This window comes from Sinocyclocheilus anshuiensis, unplaced genomic scaffold (assembly GCF_001515605.1).
Source record: "Sinocyclocheilus anshuiensis isolate Anshui unplaced genomic scaffold, SAMN03320099.WGS_v1.1 scaffold201, whole genome shotgun sequence".
Taxonomy (NCBI): domain Eukaryota; kingdom Metazoa; phylum Chordata; class Actinopteri; order Cypriniformes; family Cyprinidae; genus Sinocyclocheilus; species Sinocyclocheilus anshuiensis.
In genome coordinates this window covers 129,563-150,263 of record NW_015537959.1, presented here as the reverse complement: position 1 = coordinate 150,263, position 20,701 = coordinate 129,563, and the positions used below count along the sequence as shown (strand labels likewise).

Here is a 20,701-nt window from a genome sequence, read left to right as displayed (position 1 = left end):
ATGTGAGGTCAAAATCCAAAAACCTGCTGATTTCTGAGGAGGGGATTCAGCATTCCAGATAATGTACAGCAGGTGGGACAACTGAGGATTGTTTTATGCATTTAACAAACTTAAAAAAAAAAAAAAAACGTATAATAAAAATCCTCTGGTATAAATCGGAATATAAAAACAAACAAACACAAACAGGTGTACGGTACAGAAAGACAAAGCAGGTCTAATGCCATCCATTTGACTCTGTTAATTCAGTTAATAGGCTTATATTTCTAGCTGACTGGAATGAGAAAAACATATGGACACATAAGAACAGAACCTGCAAGATACAAGTTAATGATTTAGTGACCAAGAACGAAAGACTCCAGGCAAATGTTGTCATACGAAAGACTGACTTTTTGACCTAAAAACAGTTAATTTGGCTAAACATTGCAAAGCCAGTCCTGAATGTGAAGGACTAATTCACCGAGATATTTATGTTCGGAAGTTCGGTTTTAACATTATCACAGTTAGTGAGATTTCATTTATCGATTGAAGTCCAACAGGGTGTGTAAAAGCTTTTGAATTACACAAGGAAATGGCTATTTGCCAGTAAGCTAATGGGAGAGAACTTCATTTATCAAAGCGCTGTAAGACTCAAATCTCAAAGCTAATGTCCTCAGGGACCTCGACTCAATCTGCTGTCTGTTCTGGAATCTTGCAGTCGCAATAACACACATGGGAACTTTGTCGGTGTGCCCATTCATGTGTGAACTGACAAACTACTTTAAATTCACTCACTCACACTGTTTCTCGAATGCCGTTTGGCACACAGGGCAAAACATTCACTGCATATACTTGAGTTTAATTCAACGAGACATCCTTTGCCTGACTACAGCCACTTTTAAAGTTGCATTAAAGCAAGACAAATTCTGTATGTAGTGATTCAGCTAGTTTGATAACCAATTCAGATCTTTTTCTGATTGATGAATTAATCAAATAAACAAACTTTATTTCCATCTTTTCATTGAAAAGCATGACATTCTGTATTTTGCCCACTTCTCTCCTTCATACAATGTATAAAACGTAGGCCAAAAATTGTTTAGAAAAGTAAATGTATGAAATACACTGTCTGGAAAAAATTACATTTTTACTTCGAAACTGCTAGCAAATTGCACAAATAATTACAAAGAAACAGCAAGTAACACATTGAATTAAACATCAAATTTTGAAGTAAAAAGATTGAAATAATATTTTATTGTCAAACGTTCTCAAATAATCCTGGTTTTATTTACAACTTTGAAAAATGTGTTGTTTTTACACAGGCAACACAGTACTAAAGTTGCTTACCATACAAAAAAATAAAATAAAACACTGAAATGTAACGTATAAATATTAATATTTCCCTAATTTAGCTACTTTTTGTTAAGTGATGCACTAAAATATAATAGAGTTTGATTGGATGGAAGTTAATAAGCCTATTTATTTCACAGTTCTAAATGCACAATTATGGCTTGTTGTATTTTAATATTTGCATTTAACATCAATTTTCCTTTTTTAGCGTCTTTTAATGAGTTCAGTTCACACTTTCAGCCATACAGGAGTTCAGCTGGAGGTTAAATTACAGTGGGAGCTAATTACACGAGGACTGTGGGAATGTCACTGATCTATAATAAACCAAACCACATAAACAAACAAACAAACAAACACGCATTCATTAAGTATAGTGATGAGATGCCAAACATTTCTCGCTCTTCTTCAGTAGAGTGTGACCCTCTCATGACCCTGTCAAACATACACGGTCTCCAAAACACATTCCTTCCTTCGGCAAAATAACCTTTCGCAGCCTTTTTAGCATGCAAACAACCTCCAGAGACAAACCGCGTAACCTCAAAGGCATTCGAAATGTGTTCATTCAATTGTCTTAATCAATTAGAATTTAATCAGACTATGAAGCCTTTACTCCCAGCGTACATTAATGAGGAATAAACAAACCAAAATGACACTGACAAGTCAACCAAAACACAACAACTTGACAACTATGCATTTTTTTTTTACCTGACATTTGCCTTGTAGTAGTTTGTAGTGCTCATCTGACCGCTGTATAGTACAAAGACTACAGCCCATGGTGGAAACACATCAGCAAATAGTACGCCGACTCCAAAATGTAATCATAAAAAGAGAGAGTATCTATAGAGCCTGAAGCTTACAGACACAACTTCAGCGTGAGTCGGTGTTTGTGTCTGTAAGTCACGCATGTGAGAGCTTGTTCCCTCCTCCCATTCACTGCAGCCATCTCTCCCTCTCTCAGTGAAGTGTTGTCTATATCCTCAACTACGGTGTTTTTATAATCATAAAAACAATTCAAACCCGTAATCAACCATCCACCACATTACCAAAGATTATAATAACCACGTTCCTCAGGTGTGGCGCAACAGAGGCTGTTTTGTAATGTGCGGAAACAAGTCATGAAAATGCTTTGTTGGGGGCCAATTAAAAAGCTCACTTCTCCAATTACTGGCACGAGCATGTCGATAGGAAAATTCATGCTATAAAATGAGCAGTTCCTGTTATGTCAGAGTGCTCAGCAGCGGTACAACAGCAACCAGAGGGTGTTGTTATTGGTTATTCCTCCAAAAGTACATGAATGCTCAGCCTTTGGGTTCCAGCTTGTGATGTAATCTGGCATGTCACAGACAGGGTAAAGGTTACTGAGGAACAAACATGTGTTCATTGATTCGGACCACATTACTGCAGAAATGAACAGAACTTAATGGTTCATGATATGAGGAATCCATTTTTCAATTATCTTTTCACATATAAGACTTCATTGTAGCATAAAAACAACTTTACTTGTAAGTTTCAGTATTCTTAATGTATCTACTGATGCTCTTTTGATGATCTATCTTTCCAAGCTGTAAAAAAATTACAGCCAGTAAGATTTTCTATTTTTAAAAAGAAATTATTACTTTTATACATCAAGGATGTATTAAACTGATCAAAAGTGACAGTAAATAAATGTATAATGTGATAAAAGATTTATATTTCAAATAAATGCTGAACTTTCTATTCATAAAAGAATCCTGGGGAAAAAAAAAGAATTTCATGATTTCCACAAAAATATTAAAGGGGTCATATGATGCTTTTTTTAAAGATCATTATTTTGTGTATTTGCTGTGCACGCTCTCTCTGTCTCTCTCTCTCTCTCTCTCTCTCTCTCTCTCTCTCTCTCTCTCTCTCTCTCTGCGCGTGTGTGAGCGTGGGTAGGCAGAGTGCTTTTTCCCTCTCTTTGCTGTGTCTATCCTAAACTGTGCGTTTCTAGTTGTTCTTCAGGCCGCGTGCCATCCGCTTTATTGAGGAAGCATGTCGGCCCCACGCATGCAGAGGTTAAGCTTACTTATGCGGCGCCACGCTGTAAAGGTGGCGTCCGCGGTGAGTGTGGAAGATTGTTGTTTGGCAATTGGAGAGGTGATGGGGCATGAGAGTGTGCTGTCCGCCTCAAGAATGAACGGTGCCAATGTAGTGTTTCTTGACAGTATAGATAAAGCTAATGAAATAGTTGAGCACGGCATAGTTATCAGTGGTGAACTTGTCCCTGTTCTGCCCCTTTCTCTACCGGCTGAGCGAGTCACTTTGTCAAATGTCCCACCTTTTGTGAGCGATGATATTTTAACTCAGGCATTATCTAGATATGGTAAATTGGTTTCCCCGATCAAAAAGATCCCAATCAGCAGTGTGTCGCCTCTGTTGAGACATATTGATTCTTTTAGGCGTTTCGCTTATATGATCATTAAGGATGACGCTGATCTGGACATGTCACTCAATTTGATTATGTTGTTTTTGTCACCACTGCAAAGATTAAATGTTTTGGTTGTAACAATTTTGGCCATTTAATTCGCAACTGTCCTGACAAAGTTGCAGTAAATGAAAGGAATGCGGTAAGCGAGAATGCTGAAAGTGGTGATGCGGCTGGTGTTGCCGGTGCAGCTGCGGTGATATCCCCGGGGGAAGGCTCGGTGGTGGCGGCTACAGGTCTATCCAGTGAGTCTGAGACTGGATCGGCCTCGTCGCATCGGCCCTCACATTCGGCTCACGCTGAAACGCTTACAGATGCTGGTGTGAAGGATCTAGCAGCATGTGTGGCACAATGTTCCAGAGACAATGGTGATGAGCAAAATGATAGAACTTCAGGAAATACTTCAGCACAACTGCAAGAAATGTGTGAGGTGAATAACTGTCTTAGAATGGAAAATGAGCAATCTGTTTTTAAAATACCTCAAACAAGGAAGAAAAGTGACAAAGTACTTGATGCTAAAATAAGCAAAAAAAGTGAAATGCATAAGGATGAGGAGCAGGATATTGAGAGTGATGGCGAGTCTTCTGACTCCAGTGTGTCTCTCTCTCAATGTGAGTTTGCTGGCCGGAATTATGAGCTTGATGACATCAAGTTATTCCTCAGATCGACTAAAAATAAAAGAGGTGTGTGTGTGCAGGAATATTTTCCCGATCTAGAACAGTTTGTTGAAAAAGCCAAAGGCCTAATGGCAGAGGGTTCTTTCACAAACAAGGAAGTCTACCGTTTAAAGAAAATTGTGAGAAATCTTAACATTGCCCTGAATAATGACATTTGTTAACCTTAAGAGCAGAAATGCTATTTTTTCTTTGCTTTATGGTTTGTTTTTTCACTTTCTATTAGTTATGAGTGAAGTGCATTTAGCCACTTTGAATGTCAATGGTGCAAGAGATATTAGAAAAAGAGCAACTATATATGAAGTAATTAAACAGAAAAATATTGATGTTGCTTTTTTACAAGAAACCCACAGTGATGTGAAAAATGCTGTTGACTGGGTGAGGGAGTTTGATGGCACTGCTGTGCTAAGTCATAATACTTCAGTCAGTGGGGGAGTGGCCATTTTATTTGCAAAGAACTTTAGTCCTGTTTCTTACATAGTTGATGAAATTGTTAAAGGTAGGCTCTTAAAAGTTCGAGCCGTTTTTGAAAATTATGTGTTTATTTTTATGTGTGTATGTTCCAACTGTACCAGTTGAAAGATTAGATTTTTTAGACACACTGTGTTCGACCTTACAAAACTGTTGCCCTGAAGAGTTTTTGTTTCTAGGTGGTGATTTCAATTGTACTGAGCTCAATTTAGATAGGAATCATATTGAGCCTCATTTAGCTTCACGTAACCGTCTTATTCATATGATTAAAAACTATGAATTATGTGATATTTGGAGGTCTTTAAATGGCAGTGAAAGGCAGTACACTTGGGTTCACAAACGTGATAATGTTATATCTTTGGCCAGACTGGATAGATTTTATAGCTTTAATTTTCATCTCAACATTTTTATTAGGTGTTATATTACACCAGTAAGTTTTTCAGATCACAGTATGGTGCATTGTAATTTTATTCTAAGCTCAATTAAACCCAAAAGTGCATATTGGCACTTTAACACCACTAAGCTGTTAAATGATAATTTTTTTGAAGGAATCATTCAAGTCCTTTTGGGAAGTGTACAAAACAATGAAGTGTTCTTTTCATTCATTACAACAGTGGTGGGACTTTGGTAAGATCCAGATAAAGCAGTTTACGCAACAGTACACTCACAACGTCACTAAAGAGTTGGCTCGGTCCTTAGAACTTTTGGAATAAGAGATACTTGAATCTCAGAAATTGGCTCATTCTTCTGGTGAAATTCGACATATGGAAGCCTGCTCTAAGAAGAAAGCACAGTTAGCAGATCTACTGGAGTATAAAACGCAGGGGGCTCTGGTCCGTTCATGCTTTCAAAGCATAGATCAGATGGATGCACCATCCAAGTACTTTTTCAGCATGGAAAAAAAGAATGGGCAGAGGCGTTTTATTTATGCGCTGCGCTCTGAAAATGGTTTTTTGTTGTCTGATTCTGATGACATTCGGAGGAGAGCAGTTCTTTTTTATCAAAACCTGTATAGAAGTGAGCTCGATTCAGGGCGTTATGTGGAAAGTGTCTTCTTTGACAACTTACCTGAAGTCTCAGAGGAGGCTAATGTGGATCTTTCAGGGGTGTTGACCCTGGGAGAGCTTTTCAAGGCCCTGCAAAGCATGGAGTCTGGGAGGGCACCAGGAGTGGATGGCCTCCCAGTTGACTTCTATAAGGCTTTTTGGTCGGAGCTGGGAGAGGATCTGCTTGAGGTACTCGGTGTCAGCTTGTTAGAGGGCAGGTTGCCTCTGAGTTGCCGGAGGGCGGTTATCACCCTTATTCCAAAAAAAGGGGACCTTATTGATATTAAGAACTGGCGCCCTGTCTCGCTTCTTTGCAGCGATTACAAACTGCTTTCCAAGGTTTTGGCTAATAGACTGGCTGGGGTGTTGGATCAGGTTATCCATCCGGACCAGAGGTATTGTATCCCCGGTAGATCTATTTTTGATAATGTTTCCTTAATTCGAGATATTTTTCATGTTTCTAAATTGTTAAATTTAGATTGTGGCTTGATATCTCTGGATCAGGAGAAGGCCTTCGATCGAGTTGAGCATTCTTATTTGTGGAACACTTTAGCCGCTTTCGGTTTTTGTAAAAAATTTGTAGGTATGATCAGAGTACTCTATTGTGATGTTGAGAGTGCACTGAAAATTAATGGTGGCTTATGTGCTCCTTTTCGGGTTCTTAGGGGTGTCAGACAAGGTTGTTCCTTGTCTGGAATGTTGTATTCTTTGGCTATTGAGCCACTACTTCAAAAAATAAGAATAAATGTATGTGGATTATGTTTACCAAATTGTATTAATAATGTTCATTTGTCAGCTTATGCTGATGATATTGTGGTGTTGATCAGTAAACAAAGTGATGTGCAGTCTTTGCTTAACTTAATCAACGATTTTATAATACTGTCTTCTGCTAAGGTTAATTGGAAAAAAAGTAATGCTTTATTGTTAGGTCAATGGTCTAATGGGATACCTTGTCTTCCTGATGGGTTGTGTTGGGGCAGGGGAGGCTTAAAATATTTAGGAGTCTATCTGGGAGATGATAGTGTTTTACAGAAACATTGGGAGTGGGTGTTGGAAAAAGTCAAAGGTCGCTTGGATAAATGGAAGTGGTTGCTACCAAATATGTCCTACAGAGGGCAGACTCTTATAGTCAACAATTTAGTCGCTTCCTCGCTTTGGCATAGATTGGCATGTGTAGACCCTTCTTCACAGTTTTTATCTGAAGTTCAAGCCATTCTTGTGAATTTCTTTTGGGATAAATTACATTGGGTTCCACGGAGTATTTTATACCTCCCCAAAGAAGAAGGTGGACAAGGTTTAATTCATTTACAAAGTAGGATTGCTGCCTTCCGTTTACATTTTTTACAAAGATTCTTGGATGGTTCAACAGATTGTAGCTGGCGTGCTGTTAGCTGCACGATTCTGCGTACCCTTGGAGGTTTTGGACTGGATAAATCGCTCTTTTTAATGGATCCTACTAAGTTGGATTTATCAGAACTGCCTGTTTTTTATCAGAATCTCTTCAAAGTGTGGAGTTTTTTTCGTGTCAGTAAGACTGAGAACTTTTTTTCTCTCCACTGGTTATTACTGGAGCCATTGATTCTTGGGGCCTGCCTGGACGTTACTACACGCTGTAACCTACTAGGTTTCAGTGCCTCTCTTCGGGAATCCAGGGTTTTCACTTTGGGACATTTATTGACTTTAACTGGGCCTCACTTTGAGCATGTGGAGGCAACTTCCAAGCATTTGGGAATTAGATCTATTCGCTTGTTCTCTCAGTTTTTAAGCGAGCTTCAGCTTTCAATATAAATGTAAAGACAGAGCCCGAAAGGGGAACAGAGTCGCGTGACAGACACAGTGATGAAGCTGGTATGTGTTTGCAGTACACAACCCATGGTTAAGACAGCTGACTCCACTGTGATGTGACCCTCTCTCTCTCTCTCTCTCTCTCTCTCTCTCTCTCTCTCTCTCTCGCTCTCTCTCTCTCTCTCGCACGCTCTCTCTCTCGCTAGCTCGCTCGCTCTCTCTCGCGCTCTCTCCCTCGCGCTCTCTCTCTCTCTCTCTCTCTGTTGCATGCTGGGAGTCGGGTGAGAGTGGTGTTGGTGAGAGCTGTTGTGTGGTGAGAGTTTCTAAAACTTCTTTCCTTTTTTTTTTTTTCCTTTCTCTTTCTCAAAATTGTATGGTTTGGAAAGCGTACATTTGAAAGAGCATTGTCTTTGGGGTTGTGTGGTAGGATGGCGTCTTTCGCCGAGACGCCATCATTATCGCTTCGTAATGGTTTCAGGTGTGCTCCTGAAGGCAATGCCACAGTGGAAGATGTGCTTGTTGTGGTTGGGGATCAGATTGGTCCTGAAAATATTTTATCTGCGTCGCGTATGAATAAAGCTGTTGTGGTATTTTTGAAAGAACAGAATTTAGTCAATCGTTTACTAGTGAGTGGTCTCGTTATTAATGAGGCTTTGGTACAACTTTCTCCGCTTTACGCACTGTCCACAAAAGTTACAATTTCAAATGTCCAACCATTCGTATCTGATGAAGTTTTACAGCGCGAATTGGCACGATTTGGCAAGTTTGTTAGTCCTTTTAAAACTATCTCGCTTGGCTGTTTCTTACAAGAAACGCATAGTGATGTTGTAAATGAATCTGAGTGGAATTTGTGGTGAAAAGGACATAAAATACTTAGTCGTGGTACAAATCTAAGTGGAGGGGTGGCAATTTTATTTTCCTCATCCTTAGACGTAATTATTGTAAAGGTAGAGGAACCAGTAAAAGGTCTTATTATTTTAGTTGAAGCTAAAATCCAAGGAATGGTTTTTTTCTTGATAAATATTTATTCTCCAACGGTGGGACATGAACTCCTTAAGTTCTTTAATATTCTGAGTGGGGTTCTTAAAAAATGTTCTAGTGAAGGATATGTTGTTATTGGGGGGGACTGGAACTGTACTGTAAATTTTACTGAAGATCGAAACACTGAAGAACCTCACTTACAGTCTTCAGGCTCATTGTCTAAACTGATAAAAGATTTTAAACTCTTGGATGTGTGGAGAATTAAACACCCTACTGATAGACAGTACACATGGGTTAAGGCTTTTAATAATAGAGTCAGTGCTGCATGTTTGGACAGATTTTATGTGTCAAAATGTTTTAGTAATCGAGTAACAGATTGTTGCATTTGTCCTATAGGATTTTCAGATCATCATTTGATCTCTATGACAATTATGTCTAAGTTACCCAAGAAGTCTTCATATTGGCATTTAAATGTCAAGTTGCTGCAGGATGCTGTTTTTTGTGATAATTTCAATTTTTTGGGGGAATATTGGAGAGAGAAAAAAAGCAGTTTTGAAAATTTAAAGCAATGGTGGGACATAGGCAAAATTCAAATAAAAAATGTTTTGTCAACAGTATACAGTTAATTCTACTAAAAGAGTAAAGAATGTGATTGAGACCCTTGAAAAGCAAATTAATCTAATAGAATCTCAGTTGATGGATGCATATGACCAACTTCAGGGATCTTATCTATGCACAATCAGCTTGTAACACTCCAAAGAGAGAGGAAAACTTGAAATCGCATCATATGACCCCTTTAAGCAGCACAACCGTTTTTATCATTGATAATAATAATAATAATAATAAGAAATGTTTCTTGAGCAGCAAATCAGCTGCTGAAATGATTTAGAATGATTTCTGGAGTATCATGTGACACTGAAGACTGGAGTAATAAATTACATTTTAAAATATATTTAAAAGGAAAACTTATTATAATAATATTCTCAATATTACCGTTTTATTGTAGTTTTGATCAAATATCTTGATGTGAACATAAGATAATTCTCTCTTGGTGAACATAAGAGAATTCTCTCAAAAACTGTATTTTTAGATTTTAATATTGCTATTGAATTATATTTTAATCTAGAAATGTGAACATTAACTTTATTACATTTTTATTTCACAAACTTCCAATCAGATTTCATAAGTAAGACTAATTTAACAACTGCTCTGAGTGATTTAGTGAGTTAATTTAGTGAAGAATTCATCTTAATTGTAAACGGTCTTGAATGATTTATTAAAAGATCCAGTTCATAAGAGTCATTTGAACCGGACTTCACTGGTGGCTCTGTATGTTTGTTTTTGACAACAGCCTTCAAGGACAAATTAACAGAAAGATGTAAATTATTCAGATTATTCACAGTCTTTAGATCACTTCTTGTCATTTCAGTAGTGGCGGGAGTTTTTATGGGGTGGGATCGCTGGTCCCACGCCCAACCCTCCTCCTCCATCCGGGCTTGGGACCGGCGTGTCCTACCCTGGACAGGTGGCAACCCCCTCCTTGCCGATCTTGACTTTGCAGATGATAGCGTTGTTTTCGGCCCGACCCAAACTGCCCTACGAGATCTCACTACAGCCCCAGAAAATTAAGCAGCCAGTGCTGGACTCTGAATCAGTGGACAAAAGACCAAAGTTATTTGCATCGGTTACAAAACTCGACAGTCCCGATTACCATCAGTGGACAACAGGTTAAAGAAGTGGCGAACTTCACTTATATTGTCAGCGTCATCTCCTCGCACAGAGCGCTATGTCATCTGTCACATCGGCAAGGCATCTGCCTGTTGGACGTTTTCCACCTCTGATGTCTGCGACGCATCCTCAAGATCACTGGGACCATGTTACGAACGTGGAAGTATACCGTCACGGCGACGCACGGCCTCTCTCCGTGACGTCACAGAACACCGTTTGTGTTTTGTCTGATACGTCTTACGCCTCCTCAACCACCGGCTACTTAAGACAGCAATACTCTGTCAGCCTGCACAAAGCAAACAAAAACAAGGATGACCAAAAAAATCACCTGCCGAAGGACTTTCATGGACGACCTGCCAGCATTTAACATTCCATGGGGTGAGGCTGAAGTCGCAGCTGAAGATCAAAGCCGTTGGAGAACACTTGTCACCCTATGCGGTGGACTTAAGGTTAAGGGTAAAGGATTCAGTCTCCTTTAGCAAACTCACATTCACAACACAAGTAAAATATGATCTTGCCATGGAATTGAAGACTCAGCAGTAGTTGGAGATTCAACCAGCAGCTGGAACTGTGACTCGGTGCTTAGCCCACATGCTCTGATACATTGAGCTCTGGTGCTCATGTGGGTGATGTGAGTTTGAATCGAACATGTGAGCTTTACAGATTCTGTTCCCTCCTTCTTATCATTTCCTGTCCTATCCAAAAGGGTGAAAATACATATTTACATATGAAAACACCAAGTTAAGTTTGGTGAAAGGGAAGAAGACAGTATGGCAGACGCGGTGTAATATTGGTGGCTGTCAGCCATGCAAACACACATGACAACCAGACACATGGTGTTCTCTGTGGAAAGAAAACGCAACATTCCCTCCTTCCGGATCAGTGACTGCATACAGTATGTATTGGGCACATACTTAATATGTATGCAAACACTGAAGGAAGCACATGGTAAAAGCAGCGGTAAAGGGTATGCTGATATCTAGATATCATTAAGCTGTTCCTCAGGGTCTATATAATCCTCTCATATGGCTCAGTGCTCCATCAGGCTAATGAAAATCTCTGCTTGAGGTTGTGCATCACTGAGCTGCAGTGTCTGCCGCAGTGCATACAGCCAACTTAAAGGTGAAGTGTGGCTTTTTACTTGTACTTTCTCAACCAATGGCATGAGTCATTATTTTTGCAATTACGCTTGCTAATGCAAGTGGTGCAGAAATTAAACACTTCTAAAAATAATTTAATTGCAGGAACCTCCAGTGTGGAATCAATATTATACATTTGTCAAGAAATTTGTAGCACTGGTGTATAATTGAACAAATTCATTACAGAAACAAAGAGCCTTATCAGTTCTGTGCTATGTAGAGATTCATAACATCTTTGGACAGCTGTGCTGTAGTTAATTGTGGTCATATCTTCTATTTCTGCCTGTAAACTGAGGAGAGATGAGTCAGTTTGTGGAAGAACACAGTGTCAGGACTGAGTCACCTTTTGTGACTGTGCTGAAAGCTGCTCCATCTCTTTTGAACATCTCAGGAAAACCATGACTCACTCTTCTGTTCTATTCTGTTGTTCTATTCTAATCCATCTGGACTGTTATATGAAAGCATTACGAACCCTGCTCTATTCTATACACTACTAATCATACACTACTGTTCAAATTGTAATATTGTGAAATATTATTACAATTAAAAAAATCAAAATACAATTTAAAATAACCTAATATTCCTGTGACGGTAAAGCTGAATTTTCAGCATCATTACTCCAGTCTTGATGCTGTCAAGTCATGCATTTTTGTTCAGGCCGTTTTGATAAATAGAAAGTTCAAAAGAACAGTATTTATTTGAAATAGAAATACTTTGTAACATTATGTCTTTACCTTTACTTTATCAAATTAATGCACTATAGCTAAATAAAAGTTTTAATTTCCAGGCCAGGAAAAGGCAGAAATGAGGAGTGCAAGAACCAGGGCAGAACTGACAGAAACAGAAGCCAGGGAGGAGCTGAAGGCAGGAGAAGTCAGGGCAAAGACAGAGGCAGGACAAGCCAAGGTGGAGCCGCCAGCAGAAAGTCCAGGACGCAGGCCAACTACAGAGTCAAGAGAGGGAGGAGCCATGGTGGAGCCCTACCAGGCAAAACCAGGGAGATGACAGACTGAGATTGAGCCAAAGGAAGTAGAGACTCAGGCGGAGCAGAGGAGACAAAGACTTGTGAAGTGAAGTGACATGTGGCCAAGTATGGTGACCCATACTCGGAATTAGTGCCCTGAATTTATCCCATCCAAAGTGCACACACACAGCAGTGAACACACACACCGTGAACACACACCCGGAGCATCACTTGGGGTGATGGTGAAGGTCTGGATGGCCGAGGCTGAGACTCGGCCGGCTGGGCCGAGCTGGAGGGAATGAGGACCAAAGTGGAGCCGGAGGGAAGGAGGAGCCCGACAGAGTCAAAGGGATGGAGGGATGAGGCATAGCCATAGAAGTGAAAGACCATGGTGGAGGCAGGTTGACGACTGACCAAGGCGGAGCTGGAGGGACGAGGGAGCCCGGTGGAGTCCGAGGACTGACAGAGATCTGAGGCTCCTCCACATTGCAAAGGTGGGAACATAGAGGAAGAACCGATGAGCTGGAGGGAACCATCAGAAACAGAGCGAAAAGACTGGGTGGTTTTGGAAAAGGACGCAGAAGAGGGAGGCTGGGTGGGAGCATCATCGACGACACAGACAGGGTTGAACCAGCAGAGACACAGGAGATTCAGTGTTGGGCAGAACCAGAGGAGACACAGGACATTCAGGGCAGGGCAGAAACACAGACTCTAAAATTGTGGTGCTGGGTGAAACGGACTCGGTGCAGGGAAATTAAACAGGCAGAAAACACTCACTCTCCCAATCAATTAGTGCTTCATCATCAGCCATTATTGAGGGGGTAGGGCTCCACGACATCCCCTCACAATCCATCAGTAATCCAGGGAGGCTCCGGGGAGATCTGTGGCTCTGGTGTTGCCTCTGGCTCGTGGCTCATCTGTGGTGGGCTCAGGCATCGCTGGTGCTGGGCTGGTGGTAGTGGCTGGAACGCTAACTTCCTCCTCACTCTCGCAGATGGTGAAGGGGGAACCGTTGCAGAGGAGTAACCACTTCACATACTCCATTAAAGTCCCTATAGGTTCGTTTCTGGGCAAGCGCAGTCGTGGTTTGGCATTAAGGCTTGTCCGGAAAAGCACACACAGGCAGTCATTTTCACAAGGGACGAGATGGAAATTCCTGTGTGTGCCTCTCCAGTGACTGGTTCCCCTGTGAGAGGAGGAGGATTTTACTTACTAGATATTGTTTGTTTTATTTGCTAGATCCATTTTGAAGTCAGTTCTTCTGTAACAAACAGTTGCAAATAAAGTTGAGATGAGGATCTAAGGATCACAGCAATTTAATTTTGTTTAAACAAACTCAAAACTGGAAACAGGAACTGAACAGACAACTGGATTAAATGCAACAAGAACTGACAATGAACAGAAGAAAACAGTACTTAAATACACAGAAACAAACCAATCAAACAGGTGCAGTAGGGGTGTGCGATAACACCATTTTTGATTGTGGATGATTAAAATGTCTCCACTATCTGCTTTTGAAGAAATATCATAGTATCGTGTTACAGCGCACATTCTAAGTACATTATTTGCATGTGCTTTAAAGCCTTGCCGGTTAAACGTTTAATTTGCGTGCTCTTTTGACTTGCGCTTTTTCTTAGAGCATACACCTAAAGTGTGTGCACGCTAAAAAGCCTGTCAAACAGCGCCTGGACTAAAATATCTTTCGCGTCTGATTGCACTAATACTGTCAAAAACATGTGAAGGTTTACATATAAACAGTTGGTTATGTCTAAAGTGAAAGTAAACAGTTGAAAGAAAAACGGATGCGTGCCTGTATATTAGATGCGTGCAGGTCTTAAAGCGACAGCAGACTAATTGTAGTAAACATTCTGCCGCTTGTCATTAAAGGGGTCATATCATGCGATTTCAATTTTTCCTTTCTCTTTGGAGTGTTACAAGCTCTTGGTGCATAAAGAAGATCTGTAAAGTTGCAAAGACTAAAGTCTCAAATCCAAAGAGATATTCTTTATAAAAGTTAAGAGTCAGCCACGCCTACCTAAAACGACTCGTTCTAACACGCCCCCACATATCTACGTCGCTATGTGGGAAGATTTGCATAACGGCACCCAAATGTTTACACAAAGAAAGGCGGCGTAACTTTTATTTTCGGTGTAGTATTGTTGTTGCTGCCGCCATGTCGTGAAGGCACTGTGTAATTCGTTGTGAAAGTGAAACTACTTTGTTTGGTCTTCCAAAAGAGGACGATATCTGCTTTGTCATGCCTGGAGCTGATCCGTGCTGGTTGCTGAGGAAATACAACAACTTTGCGCTGTGGATCACCGGATCAGCTTTCACCATGGACGATGCGGACTCCAGCTCGGGGTCGTCACATGTGGTTGCCGCAAGCCCACCGCCTCTGTTCACTCTAGCCCCCGGCCTCTGCTCACTCAAGGCCGCGGTGTGTGACGCTGTGTTTCGTTGTGAAGCAGTGTAGAGTAGGGCTTGTTGTTTGTCATTTCTCCGATCACAAATGCAGACATGGTTTTATGTTTATGCTGTGCAATGCAACGCAACGCGTAAAAAGACAGTATAAATTACATTTCATTACACTAAATACACAAAATAATGTTCTTTTTAGCAACATCATATGACCCCTTTAAAGGGATAGTTCACCCAAAAATTACAATTCTGCCATTATTTACTCATTCTCATGTTGTCCCAAACCTGTATAAATTTCTTTCTTGTGCTGAACACAAAAGATGATATTTTGAAGAATGTGGGTAAACAAAGAGTTGCTGGTCTTGACTTTAATAGCAGGAAATAAAAACACTATGAAAATCACTGAGGACCAGCAACTGTTTGGTTACCCACATTCTTCAAAATAACTTATGTTCGACAGAAGAAAGAAATTCATTCAGGTTTAAAACAACTTGAGAGTGAGTAAATGATAACCATTTTCATTTTTGGGTTAGGGTTACACAACAAAACAAAAAGAGAAAAATCACTCTTGACTGAAGAACTTTAATACAGTTGCTTTAATAAGAATCAATATATAATTTATACAGTGAAGTGTATATAGTGTTTTATTTTTATATTTGTTCATTCAATTTCTTGAATGCTACTGCTAAATACACCTACTGTACCAAAAAAATAAAGCACTGTTTGTTTAATTTGTATATTATGTGTATTTGTAATGTGTATCTTTGTTCTTGTTTTTTAATAACAAAAATAAAATAATGACAAAGATCTTTGGCCTAAATGTCTGCCATTCTTTTTTATTTTATATTTTGTTACCTTGTAAGGCTTTGTTTTTAAAATAGGGAAATTAGTTTGGCTGTACTGCTCAACTTGCAAAATAGTAAAAACCAACATGACAACGAATCGTGATAAAATCATCAATTTACGTCATTTTTTTGTCATGATGATATTTTTGCCATATTGTCCACCCCTAAGGTGCAGACACTAATCAAATTAAAACAAACTAGTGGCAGGAAAATAAGAACAAAGGAAACTAGGTCAAACAAGGAGAACTATAGAACAAAATCAAAACAGAACAGAACATACATGTGACAGAACTGTACTGTGCATTTCATTTTAGATGTGTCATCTTGCAATACAGACAATATCAATTTACGTTTGGCTAATGAACTTTATATTAGTTGTGCAATAATGGCTTATTTTGGTTATTATCATTCATAAATGACTTTGTTTATTAAACACTGGTGTCTGCTACTGGCCATTTTATAGAAAAAAATAAAGTATATAACTAAAGGCTGTGCATTATTACTATCCATGTAGTGTTCCTGTATTTCAAACAGTAACACATGGCACTAGCAACAACAAGGTCAGGGGTTTGCTTTCTAGGGAATGCATAATAAATGTACTCCTTGAATGTGTAAATATGAACAGATTTGATCATTTCTTTTCACTCTTAAGTGTGATAAAAATCATTGTAACCTTGTGGTTTATTGCTTTTATTCTAATGAATCATGATTCAGTAACTACTCTTGCTTACAAACACAATGACTTTCTCCCTCATCATGAGATACTCTCTCCACACATCAACACAATTATCATAATAACACAGTCGCACTGCACTCACTCAGGATTTCCACAGAAGACAAAACTGTAATCCTGTTTTCAACATCATGACATGAAAGCACTTGCCACATTGACACTTTGTTGTTCACTTTTAGGACAACTTGTACAAAAGCAACCACAAATAAACACATTATGCTTCCAGGACCAGGGCTTCAGCTGCTTTTAAACATAGTACACGACATGCCTTGCAGAATTAAGCATTAATGTTTCTGGAAATTAAACAACTTTTTTTTTTTAAATTAAAAAAAAAAAAAAAACCCTGTTCAAACACTGACAGCTGACCCCTCACTTTAGTACAAACCCCACAGACACGAAAAACACACTGCTCTTTGCATTTCTCAGTCTGGTTTATCAAGGCTACATTTCAAATGCCAATTGTACTTCTGTTAAAGGGAATATTATCTTCAGCAAATGAAAAGCAGCAGTTGAGATGTAGAGCATTCGGATATGAGTGATCCTGTGAAACATAAGTCACAAAAAAAGCTCTAAGACTTGTAGAAGCAATCTAAAATGGCATGGTTGCTTCAGCAAATGTGCTTTTATCTCATTGCTTTTATTAACACTATCAGTTAGGTTATGGTAGGGTATAGTATAGTGTAGGTGGTACATTTTTTTCAACATGATAAAACATTTACCTTTTAGCAGCATTCACTGGACATTTCATTTCCGAAATGATTTAATATGTACAAAAGCGTAATAAAACATTGCCAGGTTCACATTCATATTTTCGGATAAAACTGAATGTGCTTTTAGCACCACTCATTGGACATTTCACTTTAAAAGTGTTGCGAAACAAGCAAGAAGCAATGCAATATCATTTCAGAAATGTCGCCACAGGCACGTTTTTCATATGAGCCTGGGTTTGTTTATTAGGGTTTGTTTAGATAAGACTATAATCCAAAAAGTTATTTGAAATCACAAAGATGTAAATTACAAGGCCTTTTGTGGTACAGTAACTGTCATGAATGAATGAACATCAGGTTAAACAAGTTGCTGTCTAAAGTCGTAATCCTCAGATTCATGAATGGCAAATTTGCAGCTCAGTAGCTGTCTATCACTTTTTGTCTATCACTTTCTTCACAATTGATTACAAACAAAAAGTCATACAGATTTAACTCAGAACAACATGATGGGGAGTAAATAATGAATTTTCATTCCTTTAATGTACTATGTACACGTAACATGTACTGTACACAGACAGTGTGTGCATTATGCTCCAGTCATCATTTGTTAACACCAGTGAATTCACATAATGCTGTAGTTAAACAGGTCTGGTCTGTTTTCTGGCTGTTTGAATAAGATGACCTTCCAAGATGGAAAAGAGGTGCTGCATGTCTTTATTAAGCCATGAAAACATGGCTTTATTACTTGAAATAACCTGCAGAGGAGAGCTATAGCGGTTTGCTTTGCAAAGACATGCCTTTCAGTTCAGTGCTCCTAAAATAACACACATTCACAGAATTCAAGAGAAGGTACTTCCTTTGAGACTAAACACGCTTTCAAGTTTTAAAATGGCCTGAAAGGAACAATGGGAATAAACAATTGTACAAAAGAGCCGTTCAGCCTTCTTTCCACAAGAGAACAGAGCATGCCAAGAAAAGCAAGGGTGAACTTAAGACCAGAGTCCCATTTCACTGGAGGTGAATGCAGAGGAAATTCTGGTCACTTTAACCTGTATGAATCTACAAAAGACCTTAACTCAGTCGCTAGAGTGTGAAACTGAGAAAAATTAGTTTAAAGATTTTTATTTGTTCAGACAAATTAATTATAGGTAGGACACTGGAAATCTGGCAGTTAGATGTTTTAGTAATGAAAATGATCTACATAAAAAAAAAAAAAAAAGTTGATTTTTACTCCTATTGTGAAGTTACTGTACTCTGCCTTTGCATTGTCGGCAAAAAGTGAGAAGTCACGCCAAGGCAAAAGGCAGCAACGGCCACATTATATACAATATTTGGTTGTTGATCTCCCTTTTTAAAATCATTATTAACACCTGTATAAAATCTAGTGATCGCGGGCTGTCTCATAGGCTATAACATACAGTAATGTGACTATTAATTTTTTTTTCTGATCGTAACAACCAGACAAAATGTTAAACGTGAGTGGATACCTTTTTGCAACCAATTTATTTGCAATGTTCACTAACGTTAAAGGATGCAAGACAAACTTAGCCTATTGCTTTTACATCGAATTGAATGAAAATAGCCTAAACTAAAAGAACGATTTGTGGATTGAATAATGCTCAGAATGCTTGTGGATTAAACATCTCCAATGACATTAATTGCCATGGATTTTATCGGGTTACAAGAGAAGGTAGGATGTAGATTTAATTGCAAACTGTTACTACTAATTTTGTGTGATCATGCTATGCTGTCACGGCATTCGAGTCACGCGCGTGCAGAAGTGGGCAGCCGTAGACTGACAGGCTGGCACTGAAAGAATAATTTGCATTATAAAAAGAAAGAAAAAGTTTCAAGATTAATTATTGTTGCCAAGTTATCTAGTCTTGTTTACAGTGCTTTGTTATATGGAGCAGTTTGGAAGATGGCAATCTGTTTGCAATTTTTTAGACAAACGAATTAGATGTATGAAGTAACAAGCTACACCGTAATTTAAATGCAGCAGGCTTTAATGGACAGTAAAACAAAGGCAGAATACCGTATAACTCCAGGCCAGCACAGTAACTTCATACTGACGCATGGCTAAACAAAGGCAGAGCACCGTAACTCATTTTGAGCGCTCCAAAACAAAGTCAAAGAGCGGGGGAACTGGTGTTATACGGTGTTCTGCCTTGGTTTCTCCTGGACTTTTCGGAGTTACTGTTAAGATAACCCATTATTTTCTCGAAAAAAAAACAACGAAACTGACCCAAGATACTTATTCACATGATAAAGGAGGTCTTGAATGTCTCAAAAATATCAATAACTCATTTTCGACCAAAAATGAAGTTATGGTCTTTTGCCTTTGCACGGCAGAACAGGAGTCTGCATTCACAATCCATTTCTGTAACAGAAAACAGACTTATAAGACTCACCTTTTGGGATACACATGAGGAGAGCTGCAAAACACAGTGATTCAATATTTTTCTAGAACAAACAGGAAATTAAATACTTCCTTAAAGGGATAGTTCACCCAAAAATTAAAATTTGATGTTTATCTGCTTACCCCCAGGGCATCCAAGATGTAGGTTACTTTGTTTCTTCAGTAGAACACAAACGAAGATTTTTAACTAAAACCGTTGCAGTCTGTAAGTCATATAATGGAAGTGAATGGGAATTACGGCTTTGAGAGTCAAAAAAAAAAAATACACAAACAAAACCAAATTAAACCCTGTGGCTCGTGACGATACATTGATGTGTAAAGACACGAAACGATCGGTCTGTGCAAGAAACTGAACAGTATTTATATTGTTTTTTTACCTCTGATTCACCGCAATGTCCGAACTGTCCTGAGAGCGTTCTCAACAGCCGGCGCGTGACGCATCTTCTTCTTCTTGCTTTACGGCAGATCGCAGACTTATAAGCAGGGCCTAAAACTAACTTTTTGCCACACCTGCCAATGGCCGGTGGCATGATAAAATGTAACTATGAAAACTATTTTTGCAAAAACAGGCAGTTATTACTACTACAATAACTAAACATATTTACAATGTTTTAAATTTGTCCTGCTGGTGCATTTTCCCTCAGTTGTACCCATTAATTATAGCCATTCAACATTACAGTAAATTTATTTTTATATTATTTATTTATAAATATTTATTTATAATTATTTTTATTATTTTTAACATTTAATAGGCGCTGAAATATATAGCAACTTTTAATTTCATTGATTTTAAAACAATCTTCACATAAACTGTGTTATATAGGCTATGCATAAACTATAGCCTACATATTAATCTTTATTCAAGCTAAAAAATTTAATCAGTGACTAGAACAGTCCAAGGATTTCTCTTGTTCTTTGATTTACATCAATGACAGACTTCAGCAGGCTTCACTTTAAAATCAGCGCCGTCTCTTTAAAACCTGATGCATATGACACGGATCTGACACATATCCGATTTTCTCCCG

General features: G+C 38.9%; 1 protein-coding gene across 2 annotated transcripts in view; it reads right to left on the bottom strand.

Moving 5' to 3' along the window:
- Nucleotides 1-10,039: 10,039 nt before the first annotated feature.
- LOC107666213 (E3 ubiquitin-protein ligase PDZRN3-like) overlaps nucleotides 10,040-20,701 on the bottom strand; it is a 25,650-nt gene continuing 14,988 nt past the window's right edge. The window contains exons 4-5 of one of the 2 annotated variants that reach the window (XR_001631646.1): nucleotides 10,474-10,737; nucleotides 10,040-10,369 (exon numbers count right to left, since the gene is read on the bottom strand). Coding sequence is in view for 1 of the 2 variants with exons in the window: in XM_016457433.1 (XP_016312919.1) it covers nucleotides 10,714-10,737 (24 nt within the window). In the remaining variant the exon portion in view is untranslated. Of the gene's footprint in view, nucleotides 10,738-20,701 lie in introns of both variants that reach the window. The other variant, XM_016457433.1, reaches the window with a different exon arrangement.